The 24,179-nt window shown below is 42.9% G+C and overlaps 2 protein-coding genes across 5 annotated transcripts; one reads left to right on the top strand and one right to left on the bottom strand.

Moving 5' to 3' along the window:
• Positions 1 to 568: 568 nt before the first annotated feature.
• LOC115202113 (uncharacterized) lies at positions 569 to 9,463 on the top strand. Of its 2 annotated transcripts, none has more exons than XM_029766004.1 (2): positions 569 to 656; positions 8,130 to 9,463. In XM_029766004.1, the coding sequence occupies exons 1-2, from the start codon at positions 577 to 579 to the stop codon at positions 8,830 to 8,832; spliced, it is 783 nt and encodes a 260-aa protein (XP_029621864.1). In that variant the 5' UTR covers positions 569 to 576; the 3' UTR covers positions 8,833 to 9,463. The 2 variants fall into 2 exon arrangements, with proteins under 2 accessions (XP_029621864.1, XP_029621865.1); XM_029766005.1 differs by lacking the exon at positions 569 to 656 and adding an exon at positions 4,354 to 4,735.
• Positions 9,464 to 12,102: 2,639 nt separating this feature from the next.
• LOC115202114 (E3 ubiquitin-protein ligase ZFP91) lies at positions 12,103 to 18,453 on the bottom strand. Of its 3 annotated transcripts, none has more exons than XM_029766006.1 (13): positions 18,322 to 18,453; positions 17,611 to 18,074; positions 17,165 to 17,196; positions 16,922 to 17,035; positions 16,666 to 16,708; positions 16,419 to 16,523; positions 16,185 to 16,274; positions 15,892 to 16,014; positions 15,564 to 15,614; positions 15,327 to 15,405; positions 14,961 to 15,075; positions 14,709 to 14,808; positions 12,103 to 13,546 (listed from the first exon to the last, which is right to left on the bottom strand). In XM_029766006.1, the coding sequence occupies exons 2-13, from the start codon at positions 18,006 to 18,008 to the stop codon at positions 12,445 to 12,447; spliced, it is 2,352 nt and encodes a 783-aa protein (XP_029621866.1). In that variant the 5' UTR covers positions 18,009 to 18,074; positions 18,322 to 18,453; the 3' UTR covers positions 12,103 to 12,444. The 3 variants fall into 3 exon arrangements, with proteins under 3 accessions (XP_029621866.1, XP_029621867.1, XP_029621868.1); XM_029766007.1 differs by having other exon boundaries at positions 18,348 to 18,444; XM_029766008.1 differs by lacking the exon at positions 18,322 to 18,453 and having other exon boundaries at positions 16,922 to 17,069; positions 17,611 to 17,648.
• Positions 18,454 to 24,179: the final 5,726 nt, after the last annotated feature.

Consider the following 24,179-nt stretch of genomic DNA (forward strand, 5'->3'; position numbering starts at 1 on the left):
ACGGGATTAGTAACATTGTTGTCGATCGCGAGGATAGAGGAAGCCTGTTGTATCAATGCATTAGAGAAATAACGAGAGCACAGAGTCTGTAAACATCTAGAATGCGTTCGCATTAATAACCTACACCCAGAAACAAATCATTTTTGAAATTATAGGTGATAAATTGTTTTTAATAATGTAACAGTTGATTATGTAGTTTTGGTAGGCCAAGGGTGAAATCGATTTTATATAGGCCGTCATTGTAAATAAGAATTTGTTCTTAACTGACTTGCCGAGTTAAATAAAGGTTCAAAAATAGAAAATACATATATTGTCTTGAGGCCTTGAGTGTGAAAGATAACACCTTGAGGTGTGTTATTTCAGTGTAATTCTTAAGTTAAAATCACGCTAAACCAGTTCAATGGGAACTTTTGAGGATTAAATGTATTAACTCAAATGTCAGACGTTTTATTCCTTCCAAAATGTCAGATTTGTCTAGACTTGCATCATTCAGGTATGTTCCAAAGTGCAATACCACTTCGATACTCCGGGTGACATAGTGTCCACTTCACAAACAGTGAAGCCATTTTGGCTTATATGGACGCTTTTCTTTTTCCCAACGCAGTTAAGCCAAAACTACGCCCCGTTATTCAGCGCAGAGTCAGTGACCTTCCAAGGTAATAATTAGCTGCCTACAGTAATGCAGGCCTATTATTATCATGTTTGGTAAAATTTGCCCATGTAATTATTTTTCAGAGTTTGGATGAGTTGTAAAAATGTGTCAGAGAAATCTGCTGAATTCCCTCAGTTGAAGGTCAGCTAATAACCTAGGCTACTTAACGTTACTATACGGACACGTTCCTTATTAGCGTCGTTTCAGCAACATTAGCGTCCCACCAGTAACATTAAGACTTACAACGTTCGGCTTTTGCCTTCAAAATCAAAGTCTGTAGTAAAACGCTATGTGTATGATACGAAATCAATACAAAAAAAAATCTGCTTTGCATAGTGCATAATGTTAAAATTATGTTTCAAATGTAAAACTACATCATGGAAAAATCTAAACGTGTGACTATTTTACCCATGCAACAGAAAATAGCAATTCACTGGAACACATATTTGACTTTAGAGGAAAAAGTTTAGTACCTGTCTCACCAAAAGACTCAGTTTGGTCTCTACTAACCAAATATGTTTAATTTTGCAAGGGTACTATGTCCTACGGACTGTTGCTAGCTTTTTACTCTGCCCCCTTCATAGCCTCCTATGCAATACACTGTATTGGACTGTCTACTACCTGTCTCAGCTAAAGTGGGGTGGAAAACACTCAATAGTGTGAGTTTGAACAAAAAGCTATGTCATAAGAAGTGTTGCCGGACTTTTAGCTGGTCGAACAGCTAAAATGGGGTGCCTGGACACGATACGGTTCAAATATAGCACAGTGACATAGGATGCATATAGTATATTGTCATACCAAAATACTGTATAATGCAAAAGACAAATATCTTACAATCTTCCTTCTGGTGGACACTTTAGACAAAAATACAACATACAATATGTTTATTCAGAAAGTCAAGAGAGATGCAAGTAAATTTGGTCCAAAAAAGTATACTTTATTCATAAAATATTACAATGACGTTAATTAATCAAATTGATCATCAACAATTACACAAGTTTCAAATTAGTTTCAAGTTTTATTGTCACGTGCACAAGTACAGTGAAATGCTGACTTGCTCGCTCTTTCCCAACAATGCAGTATTCAATAACAAATAGTATAAAGTCAACAACAAAAAATGAAACACACAAGAAACAAGAAAAAGATGAGAAAGTAAGCTATATGCAGGGTCAGTACCAGGGACACTGGCGTGGTTAAGGTAGATAGGTACACGTAGGCAAGGGTAAGGAGAAAGTGACTGGTAGCAGGATAAATAATAATAACAATCAACATGGCAGCAGCATAAAGGAGCCCTAATACGAGGTTCGGTTTGCACCTACCAGAACTTGGCTAGCTGAAGCGAACATCTGTGCTTTGCATTATCCCTTAAATATACATTTGCTTGCAAAACGAGAAAAACATTGCAATATTATAGTTTGTTCCTCTTGAGACACCGCAGCAATAACACTGCCATAACGCTTCCTCAAAATATTCCTAATCAATCAAAGATAAATACAGGCTTTAGTGGTGGGTGGGTGTGCTGGTGTGTGAGTGTGTGGGTAGAGACCCCTCAGTGGCATATAGTGCAGATAGTCAGTGCAGATAGACTGTGGGTGAGGATGGGCAGCTATTTTCTAGTTGTTCAAAAGTCTCAGTGCCTGGAGTCACCATTATACTCAATGAACCTGATATACACATTCTTACATAACATTAATGCAAGAATCTTTTTTTCTGATAATTCATACAAAATCTCATACTATTGTGACTGAATTCACTGATGTTATCTCCAAATAGGACTGCGTAAGTGAACAAACACACATAGGGACCACAACTACTTCCATCTACTCCTGTCTTCACCATACTGAGCCGCACCAAAACCAAACCCTTAACCTACACTTTACCCACACAATCGGGTTCGTATCCTAAGCCCAATCCTGCCCCTTACCCTAAACCGGGTTCGTATCCAAATCCCAACCTTACCCTCCCCATACACTCATACATCACTCTTTGCCTTCTTTGAGCCCACCACTGTCTTTATTCATGTTTTGTATAGTCTGATGTTTTGTTTTGACTCCTATTTTGTTATTTGTCTTTTTCTATAATTGTAAAGTGACTTTGGGTCCTTGAAAAGCACTAAGTCTCATACATTATCATTATCATCATCTACCTGAGCTTTGAAATTCCCACAATGATTAGAAAACACCTATTTCAGAACAATGTCCACAACCTTTCCATGTAATGCCAAGTACTGTATAGACAGATATTTCTTTTGTGCGTGAAGAATGCCCTCCATTTCCTTCTCATACTGCTTTATGGAGTCCATTATTTTAACACTCAATGGAACACTATTGCGAGCACATTACTTCCCTTTTCCATGTTTATAGCTATGGCCATCCAAGGTGCTTTTAAATTCACAGATATCATTAAATATTTTAAAAGACACCAATTGCTTGCTATTCTAAATACCTTAGGCAGAACATCAATACTCTCAAAACAGAAATTCTGTAACTGTTGGCTAACAAAAGAACAAGAAGCACATAAATACAATGTGATCCTCCAAATGAGATTTTACAAGATCAAGGTGCACATCAATTTAGTGGTGGGTGGGTGTGTGTGTGGTGATGAGTGTGCGTGTGTACAGTACCAGTCAAAAGTTTGGACACACCTACTCATTCAAGGGTTTTTCTTTATTTTTACTATTTGTGAAGACATCAAAATTATGAAATAACACATATGGAATCATGTACTAACCAAAAAAGTGTTAAACAAATCAAAATATAATTTTTATTTGAGATTCTTCAAAGTAGCAACCCTTTGCCTTGATGACAGCTTTGTACACTCTTGGCATTCTCTCATCCAGCTTCATCTGGAATGCTTTTCCAACAGTCTTGAATCAGTTCCCACATATGCTGAGCACTTGTTGGCTGCTTTTCCTTCACTCTGCGGTCCAACGCATCCCAAACCAGTCTTTGCCCAACAAAGTGATTTTAGGATATATAAGTTATCCTGTACGAGCTTTTGTGCCAAATACATTATGTTGTTACAGGTGTCAAGCTTATGGACATGTGGCAGCAGTGTATGGGAGGGAGGTTCCTAGGTGTGAGAAGTGTGCAGAAGGACATGAGACAAAGGAATGTGTAGCATTGGGGAAAGTAGTGGTATGTGTTAATTGTAGGGGTGCCAATGGGGCTGGGGGATCAGAAATGTCCCGTGAGAGAGAGGCAAGTTTAGGTTTCCTGGTTTAGAGTAGTGCAGAAGTTGTCATATGCTGAGACAGTGAAGAAAGTAGAGGAAGTCGGTTCAAGGGATCCTGAGAGGAGTGGTTTGAGTAGTAGATCTGCACTAGTAAAGAGGGATAGGACAACAAGTGATATATCTTTCAGTAAGATTGGGTTACATTTTTTTATAGCAATGGTTATCAACTGGACTGCAGGGATGGAATGTACGTTGCAGAAAATGGAGGTTGTGGTGGCAGCTGCAGAGAGGTATTTGGATGCGCGAGACTATTTGGGTGCGCGAGACTTCAGAGACGTCAGAAGAGTTACACGGTGTCTTAAGTGGTGGTGTCCCTTACTTTCAGGTTGTTGGCCTGAAGTAGGACTAAATAGATTTAAATAGTGGATTAGGGTGGTGTTATTTCTTTGTGTGTTTTTTCAAATAGAGTACAAAGGAGTTGTACTCCAGTCTAGTAGGTGGAGGTAATGAAACATTTACTGGATGCCAACCGCCGTTAAACCTCATCGAATAAGAAGTAGTAGTACGCAGGGAACTTTTATTTTGAAGATTTTCGAAATTCGGTGACCCAGGGGTGCTTTTTTGTTGTTGTGTCGCTTACACTTTCCTTTGGATAAGCAAATTGTAGCTACACCAACAACAGAACTACAACAAACATCTTCATACGGAGTATAACTGCTAGTTCAATCAAACATAAGACGAAGACCGCAATTTGTGTGACTGGATTAAAGCGAAAGAAGGACGAAGAGACGGAAAAAATATAGATACTAGCTAGCTAACGTAAGGCTAGCAGCAAGCTGACATGAATTATCTCGTTGGCTATGGCGTGTCCTCTGATTCTGACAGCGACGGGGATGTTGGAAACAAGAAGTAAGTTACAATTCAGGAATAGAATTTAGCAAACTTTGTGGAAGAATCATTGAAAAGATAGACGTGTGTTCCATAGAGCTCGCCAAGTTGTAGTCCTAAAACCCGGGAATTAGTTACCTCTGGTTCGTTCAGACCGAGGTAAAGTTGGTTTTATATTCACACATTGACATTCAGAAATTCGCCAAAAGCCATTTACAAATGTAAAAATCATTAACTAATTCACCGTTTGTCACAGAATCATCAAACTGGATGATGTATTCTATAAATGTCTAGCATACTTTTGCAACCTTGGTTTTGAATACAAATTCCAGTTTTGATTTGATAGAAATACATAATCTATGAAATGCAATTTAAAGCTGTATAAATCAATAACGAATTCACCGTTTGTCACAAACATCAAACTAGGTATGATTTATTCTATAAATGTCTAGCATACTTTACAATCTTTTTTTAATGAAAAATTCCAGTTTTGATTTGATAGAGGGCAGCTTCATTAAATAATACACACAAAACACCAGGCTCAACGTCAACAGTGAAGAGGCGACTCCGGGATGCTGGCCTACTAGGCAGAGTTGCAAAGAAAAAGCCATGTCTCTGTCCAGTTGCTGTGTTCTTTTGCCCATCTTAATCTTTTACTTTTATTGGCCAGTCTGAGATATGGCTTTTTCTTTGTAACTCTGCCTAGAAGGCCAGCATGGTCTATTTAATGAAGCTGCCAGTTGAGGACTTGTGAGGTGTCTTTTTCTCAAACTAGACACACAAATGTACTTGTCCTCTTGCCCATTTGTGTACCGGGGCCTCCCACTCCTCTTTCTATTCTGGTTAGAGCCAGTTTGCGCTGTTCTGTGAAGGGAGTAGTACACAGCGTTGTACGAGATCTTCAGTTTCTTGCCAATTTCACGCACGGAATAGCCTTCAGTTCTCAGAACAAGAATAGACTGATGAATTTCAGAACAAAGTTCTTTGTTTCTGGCCATTTTGAGCCTGTAATCGAACCCACAAATGCTGATGCTCCAGATACTCAACTAGTCTAAAGAAGGCCAGTATTATTTCTTCTTTAATCAGTACAACAGTTTTCAGCCGTGCTAACATAATGACAAGAGTTTTCTAATGATCAATTAGCATTTCAAAATGATAAACTTGGATTAGCTAACAACTTGCCATTGGAACATAGGAGTGATTGTTGCTGATAATGCACCTCTGTATGCCTGTGTAGATATTCCATAAAAAATCTGCCGTTTCCAGCTACAATAGTCATTTACAACATTAACACTGTAATTCTGATCAATTTTATGTTATTTAAATGTACAAGAAATGTGCTTTTCTTTCAAAAACAAGGACATTTCTAAGTGACCTTAAACTTTTGAACGGTGGAGTATGTTATGGCTCACTCTTAGTTTTCCTTAACTCCACTGTGGAATGCCCATGTTGATCCCCTTGGTTGTCTTGGTCCTCTTGATCCATCCACATGTCTTCTTTGTTAGTCAGACCTGACCCCTTCATCCTGTAGTTTTTTCCTGTAATCTAATTTAATATGACTGAAGATGCAGAATTTTATGCCAGGCCCCTTCTAATAGGGTATAACAGACTCGTTAGAACTTTGACCACATGCCCTCTAGACTGAATTTTTACTTAAAACAAAAGTTGTAAAAGTATGCTAGATATTTATAGAATAAATCATGCGTAGTTTGATGTTTCTGTGACAAACGGTGAATTAGTTATTGATTTATATTGCTTTAAATGGCATCTTATAGATTTTATGTATTTCTATGAAATCAAAACTGGAATGTTTACTCAAAAGAAAAGTTGTAAAAGTATGCTAGACATTTATAGAATAAACCATATCTAGTTTGATGTTTCTGTGACAAACGGTTAATTAGTTATTGATTTTTACCATTTTAAATGGCTTTTGGCGAATGTCTGTTGAATGTCTGTTCAATGTGTGAATATAAAACCAACTTTACCTCGATTTCGTTCAGCCATTCCTATGGGGAAAGAATAGGGTTTGTGGATAAATGCAGAAAATAAGGTCTGAGGTTAACACAGGTTTAGGAGATTTTATATGTTTTTGTTCTATGAGATAATATCAGTCAGTTTTATTTAATTTAACATTTTATTTTATCAGGGAGTCATATTGAGACCAAGATCTCTTTTTCTCGAATTGCATACATTACAGAAAATACACGCGTCAAAATATAAATACAAAATGCAAGCAGAAAGAAAAACACGGTCATCAGTAATAAGATCCTCAAACAGTTTTCTGAGTTGCCCTAGAGGCACCAAAACATTATTTTAAGAACATTTAGAAGATTCTTCCACAAATAAGATGCAAGAAAACTAAAAGCTGATTTCCATAACTCAGTAGAGACCAAAGGAATTTCCAGGGTTAGCCATCCCTGAGACCAGGTGTGGTAACTCGTATGTCTAAAGTTTAGTAAAGATGTTACGTACATTGGGACTTTTTGTAAAAGAGCTTTTATAAGCGAAAACATAGCGACGTATCAACCTACGTGACATCGAACGAGAGCCAACCAACTTTCTGGTTGAGGATGCAGTGATGAGTCCTAAAATTGTCTGCCGTAATAAAGCGCAGTGCGCTGTGATAAGCTGCATCTAACGGCATTAATGAAGTGGCAGCTGTGTTCCTCTAGATTATGTCGCCATAGTCTAGAACCGATAGGAACAGCATCCATTTCTATAGAAGAAGCCCATTTTTATTCTCCGCAGCTGAACTCATTTGTCGATATGCTTTTTAAAAGACAGCTTCTCATCTATCCAGATGCACCAGATATTTGTAAGCAGGGACACGATCGATATGGACACCATCCAAAGTACATATGCTTAAATCATCAGAGTTATTTCTATGCGCTCTAGGGTAGTTTAGTTTTACCTGCGTTCATTACTCATTTCAGGTCAATCAAGTTTTTCTGTAATACAATTAAGGTAGACTGTAGTTCAGACAGAGCCTGGTCAACCGTGGGGACAATAGAATACACAACACTATCATTGGCATATTACGTGCAGGTTGTAATTGAATGTAAAGAGTATAAAGTACAGGACCAAAAATCGACGACTGCGGGACACCTTCTTTAATATCCGGGAAACCTGATTTAACACCGTTAAGTAGATACACATTGAGTTTTCTCTGTCAAGTTATTTTTAAACCAGTTACATGCAGCCTGGTCTAGACCATTTTGAGGAAAGCCTCTGGATTAGCAGTGAGTGATCAAAAATATGGAAAGCCTTTGACAGGTCAATGAAGAGGGCAGCACAAGGTTGCCTTTTATCCATACAGTTAACCGCTAAAATATTTGAATCCTTTGTTAATTCTCGGCTAAGATCTTTACACTACAGCTAGTATACCAGATCATTTCTACATGTTGTTTATTTGAAGGACTGAGAGCAAGGTGGATGGAGAGACCCAGAAGAAGAGCCGCAATTTCCTCCTAGAGTCCGGGTCAGCCTCCAGCGAGTCAGACTGTGACTTCAACCCAGAGGAAGAGGGGGACCCCGTATCTCAACTAAAACCTAAATGCCCTCCTCCTGCCTGTATGGCACTCCCCTCTGAGTCCTGGACCCCTCTCCTCCCCGCATCCTCTAGTTTCCTCTCCCACAAACTCCCCCCTCCAACCCTCGGGGCCTCATCCAAGAGTGGCGTATTCGCCAACCCCTTTAAGGCGCAAGCCGACCAGAAGCTCAACGTCTTGCAGAAGCACGTCCCTCTCACTCTGCTGGCCCGGCCCTCCCAGATAGGAGGCAAGAGGATGTGCGTGGCGTACAGGAAGGACGGACGCTGCAGGTTCGGGATCAAATGCAAGTTTGCCCATGACAGCGACCTCCAGAGCTCCATCATTCCCAATGAGTATGACCCCCCTGCGGGTGACGATCCCGGATCGGACCAAGCTGACCCCAACGCGGGGGGCTTTTCATACACGGGTCGCCAGAACTTTCACCACAACCAGGGAGGAGACCCTGAAGAGGAGGGTCAGCAGTCTAGGAAGAGGAGAGTAGGGCTGAGTAACACCCTAGTGCCTCCTAAAAGGTCAATGAAGAATTATGCAATGCAGAGGAAGAGAGAACAGGTCAATTTGAACTGAGTGACTTGCACAGGGATACTGTCAGCAGCAATACACTGTGTGCGTGTGCGTGTGCGTGTGTGCGTGCGTGCGTGCGTGTGTGTGTGTGTGTGTGTGTGTGTGTGTGTGTGTGTGTGTGCGCGCCCTCACATCGTTTTAGTGTGTGACAGAGAAAATGGGAATATGTTCCAATTTTGTACCTTTATTCTGCACTCATTTACTCCCCCTCATGGATGTAAAAGGAATGGACTGGTGTAAAATAGGGTTTAAACTTCTCCCTACCCATGATTACATTAATGTAATGGAGTGAGTGCAAACTTCTGTTAGAAGAGAAGATAATCAGACCACAGCCAGAGAGTATTCTATAGGATACCTATAGCACACTTCCAAATTTCTGTTCAGTCCAGTACATATACTTCAGATTGGTAGTTTCTACATGAAACGTTTTTGTAGTTTCATTGAAAACGTATTCCTTTCTGTAAGAAACTGTCCATTGGAAATATAAGCTACAATTTGTCATTGTTAAATAAATGCTTTAAATGTTTGTAACTTGTGTTTGTGATCACTTAATGATGAATGGGCATAGGAACTGGCGATACGAATAAAGTTATGGATCGAGTTTAGCGGTTGAAACAGCTTTGCTTTGATTAGAGAAAGATTGAAAGAAGAGGCAGCACAGGGTTACTTTTTTGGATCAGTTTCAACACACTCCGGCATCAGTCACAGTGTAAGCACACACACTTAGCTCCTGCTTTTTGGGATGGATCTATTGGAGCTTCTACACACCGGTGAATGACGCTTCTCTTTTGGAGTCTAAAGCCAAAAACTGCAATGAAGGCCAAGATCGAGCGGAACAGACAGCGGACTCTGATGCTGAGGCAAGCCCCGACTGGCTAGTAGACCATTGGCAAGAGAGCGGGGTGGCACCTCGGCTAAAGTCTCAAAAAACAGTCGACTTTGGAGGAGGGTTCTTCATTGATTGGAGAGGGACAGGAGGAGCAAAGGGGAGCTAAGGTGCGCATCAACCAGGTATGTACATTTTATAACTCATCAAACATTGCAGGAGGCAGCGGGGTCATATCTGTTGCGTTAGGTCAGCGTCTATCAGAGGTCATCTCTCTAGCTGCTATGCTGTCTTATCTGTCGAAGATGTCAGATGTGGAACAGAAAAAGATCCACTGGTTCATGTGTACTGATTCATGCCACAGCAAATTCCAGTGACCGAGTGGAGTCAGTTTCTTTCTATAGCCTAGCTACCTGAAACAATGGCCATGATTCAATGGTTTACGACACAGTGACAACCAGCCACTATCTGAATGACTGTTAAGAAGCTCCGGTTTTTATTTTTTACTAGGGCACCTTGGCTGACTGACTCCTAGCACTCTCTGCATTGATTGTAAGTTGCTCTTGATAAGAGCGTCTGCTAAATGACTAAAATATCAAATGTAAATGTACTAGTAGTGTAGACGGTGTTGAGTTAGCCTGGGTGCCATGTCTTGGTCTGACAATTCCACAAGCAGTTGGCTAGAGAGCAGAAATGCTCCTTAGAGGTGTGGTGCTCCGAGGAGGCTAAGGAGTCCGGAGAGAACAGGGAGGTGCAGAAGCGCTTCAACAAAAAGGTCAAAGGTCAGTAACACCTTTTTTGTGGGATTTTTTGTTGTTGAATAAACATTGGGACAGACAATAGGCTTTACAGACAACAGAACGACTGTTCTGATCCTCACTCGGACACACGGCCACTCATAAGTTACCTAATATAGATCAAACGTACCACCTCCAGTGGATTGTGGGTAGCGGGTGATGCAGTTTTTGTTTCTTTATTGATTTAAAAGCACCTGCTCACTGAGCTTGCCAGGTATCACTTGTGTTTATTCATCTTACTGTACATATTAAATGGATTGGATTGTTATTTACTCTGTTGTGAACATAGCTGTGTCGTGCAGTGAGGAGCAGCATGTGGACAAAGGACATCAGTGCTCACCAGCACGGCCCTGAGGAACTAGTGGATGAAGAGGAGGATCTCTACGGGAAGGTCTGTAACACCTGTGGACACGAACTGACCTATGAGAAGATGTAGCTTAGTGTCCTTTAAACCTTATCTTGGGGTCCCACAGGGTGAGTTATTTTCTTGTGGACCACTGGTAGACGCCGGACACAAAACTGAGATTCAAATAACTTACTATGTACTTGACCCAATTCCTTGCTGAAGCAAGGAGGCAGGCCTTCCTGAAATGTTATACATGCCATACACAATGTGGCCACAAGAGGGCAGACACACATGAACATTCCTCTACATGTTGTGCTGCTGTTATACTATAAAATATCAACTTAATAATTTCCCTTTTATATTGACCATTTGTAAGATAATGTAATATGTAGAAGGATCTATGTCTGAAAAATGTAATGTTTTTGCAATAACTTGAATATTTAGTTGGATTACTGTGGATGAATAAAGCCAGGATTCAATCAGGTGTAGACCGTGGAAGATCCGAAAGTAATTTCCGATTGAGCCGACATATGCAGCATTTACTTTGAATGTTATTTCGATGACCTCTAACATTGCCATAAACTGGCCATCTTTTGCCTGATCTACGGGCTTGATTCAATCAGATCAAGTGATAGCCGACACCCGCTTAGCTGGTGTTTCGATGGTGTAACTGCGTTAGAGCTGTCAAATCAGTGAGCAGCTGCTCGCGGGGTCATTGTCACAAAGACGCACCCGTCCCACTTGCATTAGATGTTCAGAATGAGAGTGTAGGCTATATAGAAACAATGAGACTCCGATTGAAAATCATTCAACAAAATGAGAATTTCTATCAACCTGATCATGGTTCAGGCTAGACCTCACGTTCCAGTGTTCGAACTTGTAAACAAGGCTGCACGGGGATTTCTTTCGACGTGACTCCGTGCAGCCAATGTCAACTCCAGGTATAATGCTGTAAACCGCTTGTGGATTGGGCAGCTATAACGCAGTTCCAACACCGCTATAAGGGTGTTGGCTAACGCGGATCTGATAGAATCTAGGCCCTAATGTTAGTGCATAAGGCTGTTTTTTGTATCTGTCTTTTGTTTTCCATGGAAAATTCATGACTGTAGTATTGTGATACTGGTATCATGAGAACCAGAGGAAGATGGTGGGAGGAGGGGCTCATTGTAATGGCTGGAATGGAATATGGGAACAACGTGTTTGACTCAGTTCCATTTCAGCCATTACAATGAGCCCATCCTCCTATAGCTCCTCCCACCAGCCTCATCTGATAACACAAATCTAACACAAACACAGAAGGCCAGTTGATGGGTATAGATGGCTACATCACTTTATGTACAAAAGGCAACAACTCACACACAACTGCCCTGATGCGGGTAGATCTAAAAAGCTACCAAAAGTGACTATAAATACATATTTCTGTGATCCTATATATTTCAAATTATGCCACAATACATTAGGAGAGGGACATAGCTAGACCTCTCCCTTAATTACTGCCTTTCCACATCGTTCCCAGTTTCTCCTAACCTCAATCCAGACTGAATCATGTTATGTTTCACTTTCCTAATTAGTGATAGTAATGCGAAACAGCTGAATTCAGTTTCAATTTCCAGGCTAGTCCCCCACCCATACCCACACAGACTAGTCTAGATAAGTACATGTTGCATGTGTACTTCTGTGGCATCAGTCAAGACATCCTCCTCTTCTACTCCGTCTCCCTCTCCGCCCCCTTCCCAAACTACCTCTCCCTCCCCTACAGTCTCACACTGTTGAAGGGTGTTAGCGGAAGGAGAGGAGGCAGAGAGAACAGAATCGTCCAGAGTGTAGCTTTCGCTACAACCCACAGTGGTTGGGTCCTGAAGCTGAATGTCCTGAGTTTGGGGTTGGACCTGGGCCATGAGAGGGAGGTTGGCGGTAGAAATATGGGAGCTACTCTGGAGGGTTTGGAGTTGCTGGGGAGTGGCTAACAGGGGGATCTGCTGGAGATGGTTCTGCGACCCGTCGACGGTCTGGAAGGTCATGTGAAGAATCTGTGGCTGCTGATTCTGCTGCTGCTGATAAGACTGCAGGGTCATTTGCTGGAGCTGGTGGGGCTGATGTTGCTGGGTCACCACCGAGCTGGAATGAAGGGACAGTTGCTGGATCTGGGCCTGCTGCTGCTGCTGATGCTGCGGGGAAGCGGCCGCCACCTGCTGAACAAAATGAAGGGGCATCTGGAGCTGGAGGGTGTGGTGGGGTTGCTGCTGGGTGTCGGAGGGCGACGGGGGGTCGATGGGAGACAGGGCAATGGTTAGGGGCATCTGCATGGCATGGAGGCCCTGGTCCTGACTCACTACTACCACCTGGTGGCTCACCTGACCCATCTGAGCTACCTGTTGCCCCATGTGGGTCACTTGTTCGCCCACTTGGGTCACCTGCCCCAGCGGAGCCACCTGTTGCCCCACTTGAGTCATCTGCTGGGCAGGCTCCAGTCGTACCAGCTCCCCCTGGTTCCCGACAGAACCCATTCCCGAGGCCTCCAGCAGGGAGGCGGGGGTAGTGATGAGGGCCCCTGCGTTGGCCGCCAGGGCCTCGGCGATGAGCACCTCTGGGTGGCTCTTGGCCTTGTGGGCCACCACACTGTCCTTCTTCTCAAACTTCTTGTTACAGATGGAGCAGGAGAACTGGTAGGTGGCATCAGCGTCATGCTTCTTCATGTGCCAATTGAGGGAGGCCTTCTGGCGGCAGGTGAAGCCGCAGATCTCACATCTACAGGAAGTGAGGGAGAGAAAGAGGGAGAGTGAAGTAGAATGTAAGAGAGAAAGGGGGGGGTACATTCAGGGGGTCAGATGAGGTGCAGGTACAGACAGGTGTAACATTTACAGTTGAAGTCAGAAATGTACATACTTAGGTTGGAGTCGTTAAAACTAATTTTTCAACCACTTCACAAATTTCTTGTTAACAAATTATAGCAAGTCAGTTAGGACATCTACTTTGTGCATGACAAGTAATTTTTCCAACAATTGTTTACAGACGGAGTATTTCACTGTATCACAATTCCAGTGAGTCAGAAGTTTACATACACTAAGCTGACTGTGCCTTTAAACAGCTTGGAATATTCCAGAAAATGATATCATGGCTTTAGAAGCATCTGATAGGCTAATTGACATCATTTGAGTCAATTGAAGGTGTACCTGTGGATGTATTTCAAGGCCTACCTTCAAACTCATATTGTACTTTTTGGAGAAATGTCCTCTAGTCTGATGAAACAAAAATAGAACTGTTTGGCCATAATGACCATCGTTATGTTTGGAGGAAAAAGGGGGAGGCTTGCAAGCCGACGTACACTATCCCAACCGTGAAGAACGGGGGTGGCAGCATCATGTTCTTCACAAAATAGATGGCTTCATGAGGAAGGAAAACTATGTGGATATATTGAAGCAACATCAAGACATCAGTCAGGAAGTTAAAGCTTGGTCGCAAATGGGTCTTCCAAATGGACAATGACCCAAAGCATACTTCCAAAGTTGTGGCAAAATGGCTTAAGGACAACAAAGTCCAGGTATTGGAGTGTCCATCACAAAGCCCTGACCTCAATCCTATAGAACATTTGTGGGCAGAACTGAAAAAGCATGTGTAGCAAGGAGGCCTACAAACCTGACTTAGTTACACCAGCTCTGTCAGGAGGAACGGTCCGAAATTCACCCAACTTATTGTGGGAAGCTACCCGAAACGTTTGACCCAAGTTAAATACTAATTGAGTACATGTAAACTTCTGACCCACCGGGAATGTGATGAAAGAAATAACCTGAAATAAACCACTACTTTTATTTGGCTAAGGTGTATGTAAACTTAGGACTTCAACTGTAAATAAATGGAATTAATGAACAACCAGGCAAACAAGTAAATGAGGTTGGAGATGGAAACTCACTGCAGTGGTTTCTCTCCAGTGTGGATCATGCGGTGCACGGCCAGGTTGTGGGAGCTCTTGAAGGCGCGGGCGCAGAACTCGCAGATGTAGTCCCTCTGGTCTGAGAGAGGGAACAGAGTGAGTTAGCAGTAGCTCAACACAGAAAACAATGACAGGTCAAGCGCTGATTGTACCTTTGTGTAAATGTTAAGTGAGGATAGTTAGATATAGTATTCAGTGTGGGTGTCTGTGGATCTCTCCGTGTGTGTTTACCTGTGTGGTGCTTGGCATGGCGAAGTAGCTGTTTCTGCAGCCTGAAGAGTCTTCCACAGGATGGGTGAGGACATACAAACTTCTTCTTCAACAGGTGCTGGTACTTAATATGGTGCTGGGAATTACAGGAAAAAGAGAGTCAGAGAGATGAAGGATGGGGGGAAAAAAGCAAAATATTATTCACCAGTGTTGGGGTCAATTCCATTTCAACACTCAATTCAGGAAGTGAAATTGAAATTCAATTGCATGCATTGAAGAAATTCTGAATTGAAATCGACCCCAACCCTGTTCGTGCACAACTCAATCTTATGATAGCTTGGGTGCTTAATCGTAGCCATGGCGACCACTACAGTTGCTATGGCAGACCTGCAGGTAGCGAGGGTGAGCCAGGACTGTGCCACACCCCTCCATCTCACAACGCACGTACTGCACCGGGGGCTTCTTCCTGTGGGGGCGGGACATGACAGAACTGTCAATCATGTGTGTCAATCATCATGTATGTCAGGTGAGGGTTTGGCTTTTATACATATGATTTCACTGATGTTTTGTTAGTTGACTGATATATAGAGTATTGTTGCAGTTGAACAGCAATGTCAACTTTACCTTCTTTTTGGGAGCCGGGGACTTTTGTCATCTTTCCTTCGCCTGCCTCTCCTGAGGGAAATGGAGAGAATAAAAGAAGTTGGAGAACTCTATTCAAGCAAGGAGTTAAAGAGACCAAACCAATGCCAGATCCAATTAAAATGTCCATTAACGTGAAAGAAGTTAGCCCTTGCACACCCTTCCTTTAAAGTCTGCAATTGCACACACTGTGTTATGGATTTAACAATGGTGGAAACAGCAGCCACTTCCAATGCTTTAAAATACATGATGGGGAGAGTGAAAGTACACACTTTGGGAGAAGGTTGGAGAATGGGGGGGGGGGGCTTACTTTCTGGGCACATCCCCCTCTCCGAACTCATTCTCCAGCTTCACATCTGTGCCCTCTATCTTGATTCCTGGCTCCTTCTCTTTCTGTCTCGGAGGGGGTTTGCGCCGTGGTTTGGGGACATCCCTGAGAGACGGAGGATCCATTTAGAAGGTCAACAGACAGGTCACATGGGTAAAACAACCATTTATATGCATGCATACACACCCATTCACACAAAGGGAATAACACATTGGAGCTGACAAACACACACTCACAAATGGAATGCATTATGACAGACACATAAACACACACACCTAGTAGTCTCAGCCTCTGGGTTGTAGCTCTGGTCGTTGAGGTCATCTCTGAAGGGAATGTCATCATCACTGCTGATTACCTCCTCCCCACTGTAACAACCACAGTGCTCAAACTCATAGCCTTACATACACACACGCAATGATCCTACCACACCTCCACTAGCTAAACATTTATGTGGACCATTGATTATTGCCTATTCTGATCAACAAACACTGCTGTCTCGCCAACGTTACCTCTGTGACTGTGGCTGGAAGCTGAGGTCTTTCGGGTAATCTTGGAAAGGAGGCTCATCTTCTCCTCCCAAGAGAACATCTTCCTCATTCTCCTCTTTTTTCTCACTGAGGCGAAAGGAGTCAGTGTTACTACAGCAGCACAGAGAGACAGACCCAAGCCCCCCTCTCTCTCTCTCTCTCTCTCTCTCTCTCACACACACACACACACACAGCCATGAGATGAGTAAGAATGTGTGTGTATACTCACATCCCAACTGTCTTCTTTTCGACTACCTTTGCCTCCACCTCCACTGGAAAAATAAATCACAATGCCAATACAACAATTACAATTTAATTGGGCTTTTCAGGATGACACATTCCTCTCTGTCTCGGAACGGGCCCAACCCCCCCACAGGATAGAGGTAACCGACCAGAAATCGAACCCCAGGTGTCCATGCAACCCAAGACCTTGTTAGCCCACACAGTTTAATGCCAAACACAATTTAGCTGGTTGGTGTGCCTACCGGTTGGGGTGTCGGTGCCAGGCTCACTCTTGCACACAGGTTTGGCGGACCCCCTGGCACCCCGGGCAGAAGGGGCCTTGGCACGCGCCTGAGCATTCTGTGAGTGAGGGGGGGCTGGAAGGGGCAAAGTGAGTGCCATCATAAACACCTTGAATTAGAATATTGCAACAAGTCTTATTAGTTTGTTACTGTAGACACATGTCTGTCTAGTTTATCAAGCAATGTATGAGGGTGGTCACCTACCTTGAACAGTGGGTTTCTTTGGGTCCCCTGAGCTGCAGAGAAAGATAGTTATCAAAATAGTGAACTTCTCGGCTAACTGTTAATCTAGCTATGTACAATGTGACATCATCATGAGTTGATGTCATTCAAGACTGCTACATACAGGTCACAATTTGACAAAACCGCTAGCACCAGGAATGAGGAGAAAACGGGTACATTAGACATTAAAACCAGGTATCACCCCTCCCCATTCCTCCTCCCTTTTATAAAAGGAACTGTGCTGGAATACGTACATTTCAGAGAATACAATTAGCAGCAATGCATGCAACCGGTTTTATGGCATTAAAACGTTGACAAGCAAACTTGGCTGGCTAACAATTTCACAGGCATTTAAAGATGTTACGTGTATTGCAGAGGACACGGCTATATTGCAATGTATGGTGTACTAAAGGCGTATACGAACGTACTCATGAGCTTGACTACTGTCGTCATTCCCGACCTCTTCTGTACTCTCTGTTGAAGCTGCGGAGGAGGCATTTTTCCTGGGTCGTGGACAAGCAGCCTTCCTCCGGCGGTTTACGGCTTTGTCAGGGCTCGATTCTTCTGCGTCGTCACTCTTCTCGCTCTGCAACCAAGCTGGTACCGTTCGTGTAGACCGGTCTCGTAACACTCGTCCAGAACTCGGAGTGCCTGGTGTTGATCCATTTGTACACGGTGAAGGAGAAACCCCCTTCTTCCGGCCGACTCCTCGGCCTCTCGAAGTCCTGCGCGGGGTGACCGCTGCACTCGAGGCCGGGGATTGGGCCGTGGCCTTGTCGTCTTCGGGCTCTTCCCTTTTATTGTTATCGCCGATTTGCGGCTCCATCACCGCGTGTTCCTGGTTCCTACCCTTTTGTCCCGGATCGTATTTATTACTTTCTCTGATACTGTACTGACAGGGGAAAAAATGATTACATTTGATACAACATCGATCAAACGCTTGGATTGTTAACTAAAGGCCGTAATCCGACTGTGACATAATTCACAGAATTCGGGCCTTGTCCGCAAATTATAAGCATTCATTTATTGATCAATAATTTTTTTTAAACTTTCTTAATTCTTACTATAATAATAAACCAATATCCATTTTTAAAGAACCAGACACTATTTTGCATTCTTAAAGCTATAGTAAACCTAACTATTTGCACGGGCCATGTCGCGTTACCACTTTGTTGCGTCTCCTTTAAGCCAAAATAAAACCAAGGTTAAATGCATAAGCAACATATTGTTCAGCAGTTGCACACGTTCGCAGCATCATCCCCCCCAAAAAACCTATATGTTCAGACCACATAGCACGTGTTGGTTCCATCCCGAGTGTTTACAGATCTGTGAAAACGGGCGCGCAGGAGCTGTGCACTGAGTCCGCGCGCACAGACAGCCTTCCTCGTCATGGGAAATGTAGGCCGAGTGCAAACATCATACATGTTGTTTTATCTGATTTTATTTTGAATGTAACGTCTAACACAAAGTACAGTGAATGTAAGAGTACATTGTGTTATCCAGTCCTTTCTTTGTAAATGATACAATGTTTTGTTATTTTATGTTTTTCAAGTTTTTTTCGCCACTAGATGGCTGTGTATCCTTAAGTGGAGTGACTGTTCTAAAATAACTGGGTAGCAGACAGGGGGCGCTGTCCGGAAGCCACTACCAACAATCTTTCACAGTCTTGGGTCAGAATTAGACGTTCATTCATGTTTCTCAAACATACAACTTCAAAGGTTAAGTTTAGGCATTCTAGAAGAAAAATAAACAAATCAAATCAAATGTATTTATATAGCCCTTCTTACATCAGCTGATATCACAAAGTGCTGTACAGAAACCCAGCCTAAAACCCCAAACAGCAAGCAATGCAGGTGTAGAAGCACGGTGGCTAGGAAAAACTCCCTAGAAAGGCGGGAACCTATGAAGAAACCTAGAGGAACCAGGCTATGAGGGTTGGCCAGTCCTCTTCTGGCTGTGCCGGGTGGAGATTATAACAGCACATGGCCTAGATGTTCAAATGTTCATAAATGACCAGCATTGTCAAATAATAATAATCATAGTAGTTGTCGAGGGTGCAACAAGTCAGTAACACAAGAGTAAGTGTCAGTTGGCTTTTTCATAGCCGATCTTTGAGAGTATCTCTACCGCTCCTGCTGTCTCTAGAGAGTTGAAAACAGCAGGTCTGGGACAGGTAGCACGTCCGGTGAATAGGTCAGGGTTCCAGCAGGTCTGGGACAACAGTTCTGGGACAGGTAGCACGTCCGGTGAACAGGTCATGGTTCCATAGCTGCAGGCAGAACAGTTGGAACTGGAGCAGCAGCACGGCCAGGTGAACTGGGAACAGCAAGGAGTCATCAAGCCAGGTAGTCCTGAGGCATGGTCCTAGGGCTCAGGTCCTCAGAGAGAGAGAAAGAAAGAAAGAAAAAGAGAGAATTAGAGAGAGCATATTTAAATTCACACAGGACACCGGAAAAGACAAGAGAAATACTCCAGATATGACAGACTGACCCTAGCCCCCCGACACATAAACTACTGCAGCATAAATACTGGGGCTGAGACAGGAGGGGTCAGGAGAGACACTGTGGCCCCATCCGATGAAACCCCCGGACAGGGCCAAACAGGTAGGATATAACCCCACCGACTTTGCCAAGGCACAGCCTCCACACCACTGGAGGGATATCTCCAACCACCAACATACCATCCCGGGACAAGGCCGAGTATAGCCCACAAAGATCTCCGCCACGGCACAGCCCAAGGGGGGTCGCCAACCCAGACAGGAAGACCACGTCCGTGACTCAACCCACTCAAGTGACGCACCCCTCCCAGGGACGGCATGGAAGAACACCAGTAAGCCAGTGACTCAGCCCCCATAATAGGGGTAGAGGCAGATAATCCCAGTGGAAACACACCCCTATTAAGGCGAGGTGCTGGCTAGCGGAGTAGAAAACTTCGGTCTCAACATGATCTTAAGCCATTCTTGTGATTATTGTGACTCTGATCTCCTAGAGTGTGCGGCTCTCCCTTATTTTTAAGTTTAACTCTGAATTTTAAGGTTATGGTTAAGTTTTGGCATCAACTCCGAAGGGTTAAAGGCTTAAAACAAACATCTCAAACAACTTTCTATTGCTGGATTCAGACTTGCAACCTTTGGAATCAGAGGCAGATGCTCACTGTTGCCCCTAGTGGCTAGTTTCCAGATAATCGCCCTACTGACTGGCTGACTGCTGACTGCTACTTCATGGCCTACACATTCTCAGCCCATTCACTTTCATTAATTTCGTAGTACAGTATTCCAATAAATACATTTTTCTTTGATACATTTGCTTGTTGTACATATATTTCTTTTGACAGATTGTTCATATACGTCTTTGTAATTTATCAGTCGAAAAAGGCAACATTTATACAACGTGTATTACACTTTAATACAGTGAATTATAAAGGCTTTATGCTGGCTTCATCTCTAATGACATTTGTCATTCTCAGTCCAGTGATGTAAGATTTTCTTGTTTAAATGTCCAATGCAGATGTTTTTATCTCAATATCAAATAATTTCTGTGTAACAATTAAATACTGTGATGTTTTCATTTGAAATGGTAAAAAATAAACAAAAATAGCTTCTTAGCAAAGAGAGATTTCTCAAGCACAAATGTTGCTAGGACTATCTGGAAGTGGTCTGAGTAGGGAGGGGAAAACTGAACTAGCTGTTATTGGCAGAGGGGTTTGGAACTCTCTTTCTTATTGGTCTATTAACTAATTTACCACCTGGTGACGTCACCAGGCAGGCCCAAACTCCATCCCACCAGGTTTGCCTGTTGTTCAATTCTTTTTTTTCTTCATTGTATTCACAGGAATGCCTCTGTATTGATGTGTAATATTGTTATTAATGTTGCAATACAAAGAAAAATAAATAATAATTAAAAAAAAGTACAAATCACGTTTTGACTGCACTGGATCTTTAAAGTGGACTTTCACGTAAAATGTATTTATTTAATTATATATTGAACATGAACAATAACAAAAAAATAAAAACATTGAAATATACTGACAGGAGTACATAAACTTAATATAGACGGGTATTATACGTCAAAAGAAAATTTACATTTGTCAAAAAGTTTGGTATGTACTGCATTTTTCTTTTTACATTTTCTGATCATTTCAAAATAATGTTTCAGTTCCACCTTAAACAACTTAAAAAGCGGTTTGTTCTCCGCCCACTTCATCTTATGAATAATCTTCCTAGAAAAATAAGTAAATTAACAATTGAATCGGGGTCCATATCAGTTGGGTCAAAATAAAACATAATGTCAATATTTTCCAAAGAAATGTTAAAAGCGGTTTCCCTTAAAACAAACTATTCTAAATCAATCTAAAATCTTCTGACATGAGAGCCGACATGCACCTGTTGGAGTGTTAGATAAATTACTTATTCATTCCCAAACAGCACCACTGGGCTGCAGTGTTGACCACCATCTTTATCACTATGCGGCTTTGGTAACCGGTCGGGAGAGAGAAATCTGTATGATGCTTTTCAACAAAGGGCACACACCTGTTGGAATGCTAAATGGAGGACTCACCTTTCTACATTTCACAGCCACTTGGTGGCATGTCAACCATTTTTGGAGTGGCACACTACATGCTGCTGATTCTGTACTGCCTCCAGCCGCTTAATGTGCTTGGGCACGGGCTGACTGGGACAAGAATTTAGCCCTGGCAATTTATCCACACCAGCCCACATCACTGCGCACACCGCCAACTTTAAAATGGTTTATGAGATTGAAGAACACATTGGGAGGGATCTTAGACCATTCTTACATAAATCATATTTTCAGATCCTTGATATCCTTCATCTGCAATTATTGACTGCCCTCTTCAACAAGGACGGACATAGTGATTTGGAGACCCCAGGCAGAGGCCAGTCTGAGGCCCCCCCCCCCCCTACATTTTTTAAATCGGTTTTATAGTAAATACATGTCATTTAATTGTAAAAATGTATTACATTTGAATGTGCCATGAACACAACCAAACATGATGTTTTCATCTGAGTTGCAAACAAATCCCTTCACGTTCATCCCAAAAATTCCAGCATTCGAACAGTGCATTGTGCACCTGCCAACTTTCCTTCAATTCGCAAGTGGCAAATACTATCTCACTGGAGAAAGCATCCGAGCAAACTTAACAGTGGCCCTCTGACTCACTATATGTAGGGTTGGGGGCCTTGAGCGGAACATGGGGTATCCTCAAGCAGAGAAATTATGCCCAGCTCACGAACGAGGCCCCTTGATGATGTGAGGCATAAGGTAATTGCCTGTTCTGCCTAATGTTAAATCCGTCACTGCTCTTCAATTCCAACCACAGGTTATCAATGGGGTTGAAGTCTGGAGACTTAGATGGCCATGTGTTCAATTAACCATTTTGGGGGGGATTTTGATGTGTGCTTGGGGTTATTGTCCTGCTGGAAGGTCCGTACTGTCACAGATTTACACACATAATATTACAAATTGGCCTGAGACCTCATTGACCTTAATTTTTAATTATTATTACAGGGCTCCAGTCTAACATTTCTCACTGGTGACACTAACTTTTACAGTTGGTGGCACCAGCCCATGATTTGGAATCATCTTATAAAGTCATTCATAGTCCTTTATTACGAACTATAATAAATAGACTACTGATTCAAGAAATACGTTTACATCTAACACATCCAAGCAGGAATGCATGATTCAAGATATTTTGATGTGCAACTTAATTCAGTGATTGAATTTGTGATGCATTTTGGGTTGACAATTACTCAAAAGTTGCTATATTTTAATGTCAAAATAGGACTCCAGAATTTCCTGCAATTCCATTTTTAAATGTTGTATGATCAGAACTCGTTTTTCTCTTGAGCGCATAGGGGAAGAGGATAGTGGCTCGGTCATCATAGCAGCAGGCCCCAGCGAGGGCACAGGCACATGGGCAGGGCAGACACTTTCATTACAGGAATCATGAGGATATTGCACTTTACTGTTTGACCAAATCATGGTTTTAGACGGCCAAAAAATAGGACATTTTGAGTGAGGTGACAATGTAGAATATGCTCTTTCTACATTAATAAGCACCCTTTCCGTTTTTAATGATCCTGGCTGTCTAACTGATGACAGAGTTGGAGCAGGTCTCTTTGCTGATGCCGCGTTTGACTTTCAACGTGAGGCTGAGGTCACACAAACAATCAGAAGAACCGGGTCAGCCCATCTTGATAAGGATGGAGGTCTGCGCCCGTGTATTGACTTTCGAGGTATCAACCAGATCACTGTTAGGTACAGTTACCCGCTACCTCTCATAGCCAGTGCGATCGAGTCTATGCACAGGGCACGCTTCTTCACCAAATTGGATCTCAGGAGCGCTTACAACCTGGTGCGTATCCGGGAGGGGGACGAGTGGAAGACTGCTTTCAGTACCACCTCCGGGCACTATGAGTACCTCGTCATGCCGTACTGGTTGATGAATGCTCCATCAGTCTTCCAGGCCTTTGTAGACAAGATTTTCAGGAACCTGCACGGGCAGGGTGTAGTGGTGTATATTGATGACATCCTGATATACTCCGCTACATGCGCCGAGCATGTGTCCCTGGTGCGCAGGGTGCTTGGTCAACTGTTGGAGCATGACCTGTACATCAAGGCTGAGAAATGTCTGTTCTTCCAACAGTCCGTCTCCTTCCTAGGGTACCGCATTTCCACTTCAGGGGAGAGAGTGGAGAGTGACCGCATTTCAGCCGTGCGTAATTGGCCGACTCCCACCACGGTAAAGGAAGTGCAGCGGTTTCTAGGGTTTGCCAACTACTACCCGAGGTTTATCTGGGGCATTGGTCAGGTAGCGGCTCCCATTACCTCACTGCTGAAGGGGGGGCCCGGTACGTTTGCAGTGGTCGGCTGAGGCGGACAGGGCTTTTGGTCACCTGAGGGCTCTGTTTACCTCGGCTCCCGTGCTGGCTCATCCGGATCCCTCTTTGGCGTTCATAGTGGAGGTGGACGCGTCC

This window comes from Salmo trutta, chromosome 11 (assembly GCF_901001165.1).
Source record: "Salmo trutta chromosome 11, fSalTru1.1, whole genome shotgun sequence".
Classification (NCBI taxonomy): Eukaryota; Metazoa; Chordata; class Actinopteri; order Salmoniformes; family Salmonidae; genus Salmo; species Salmo trutta.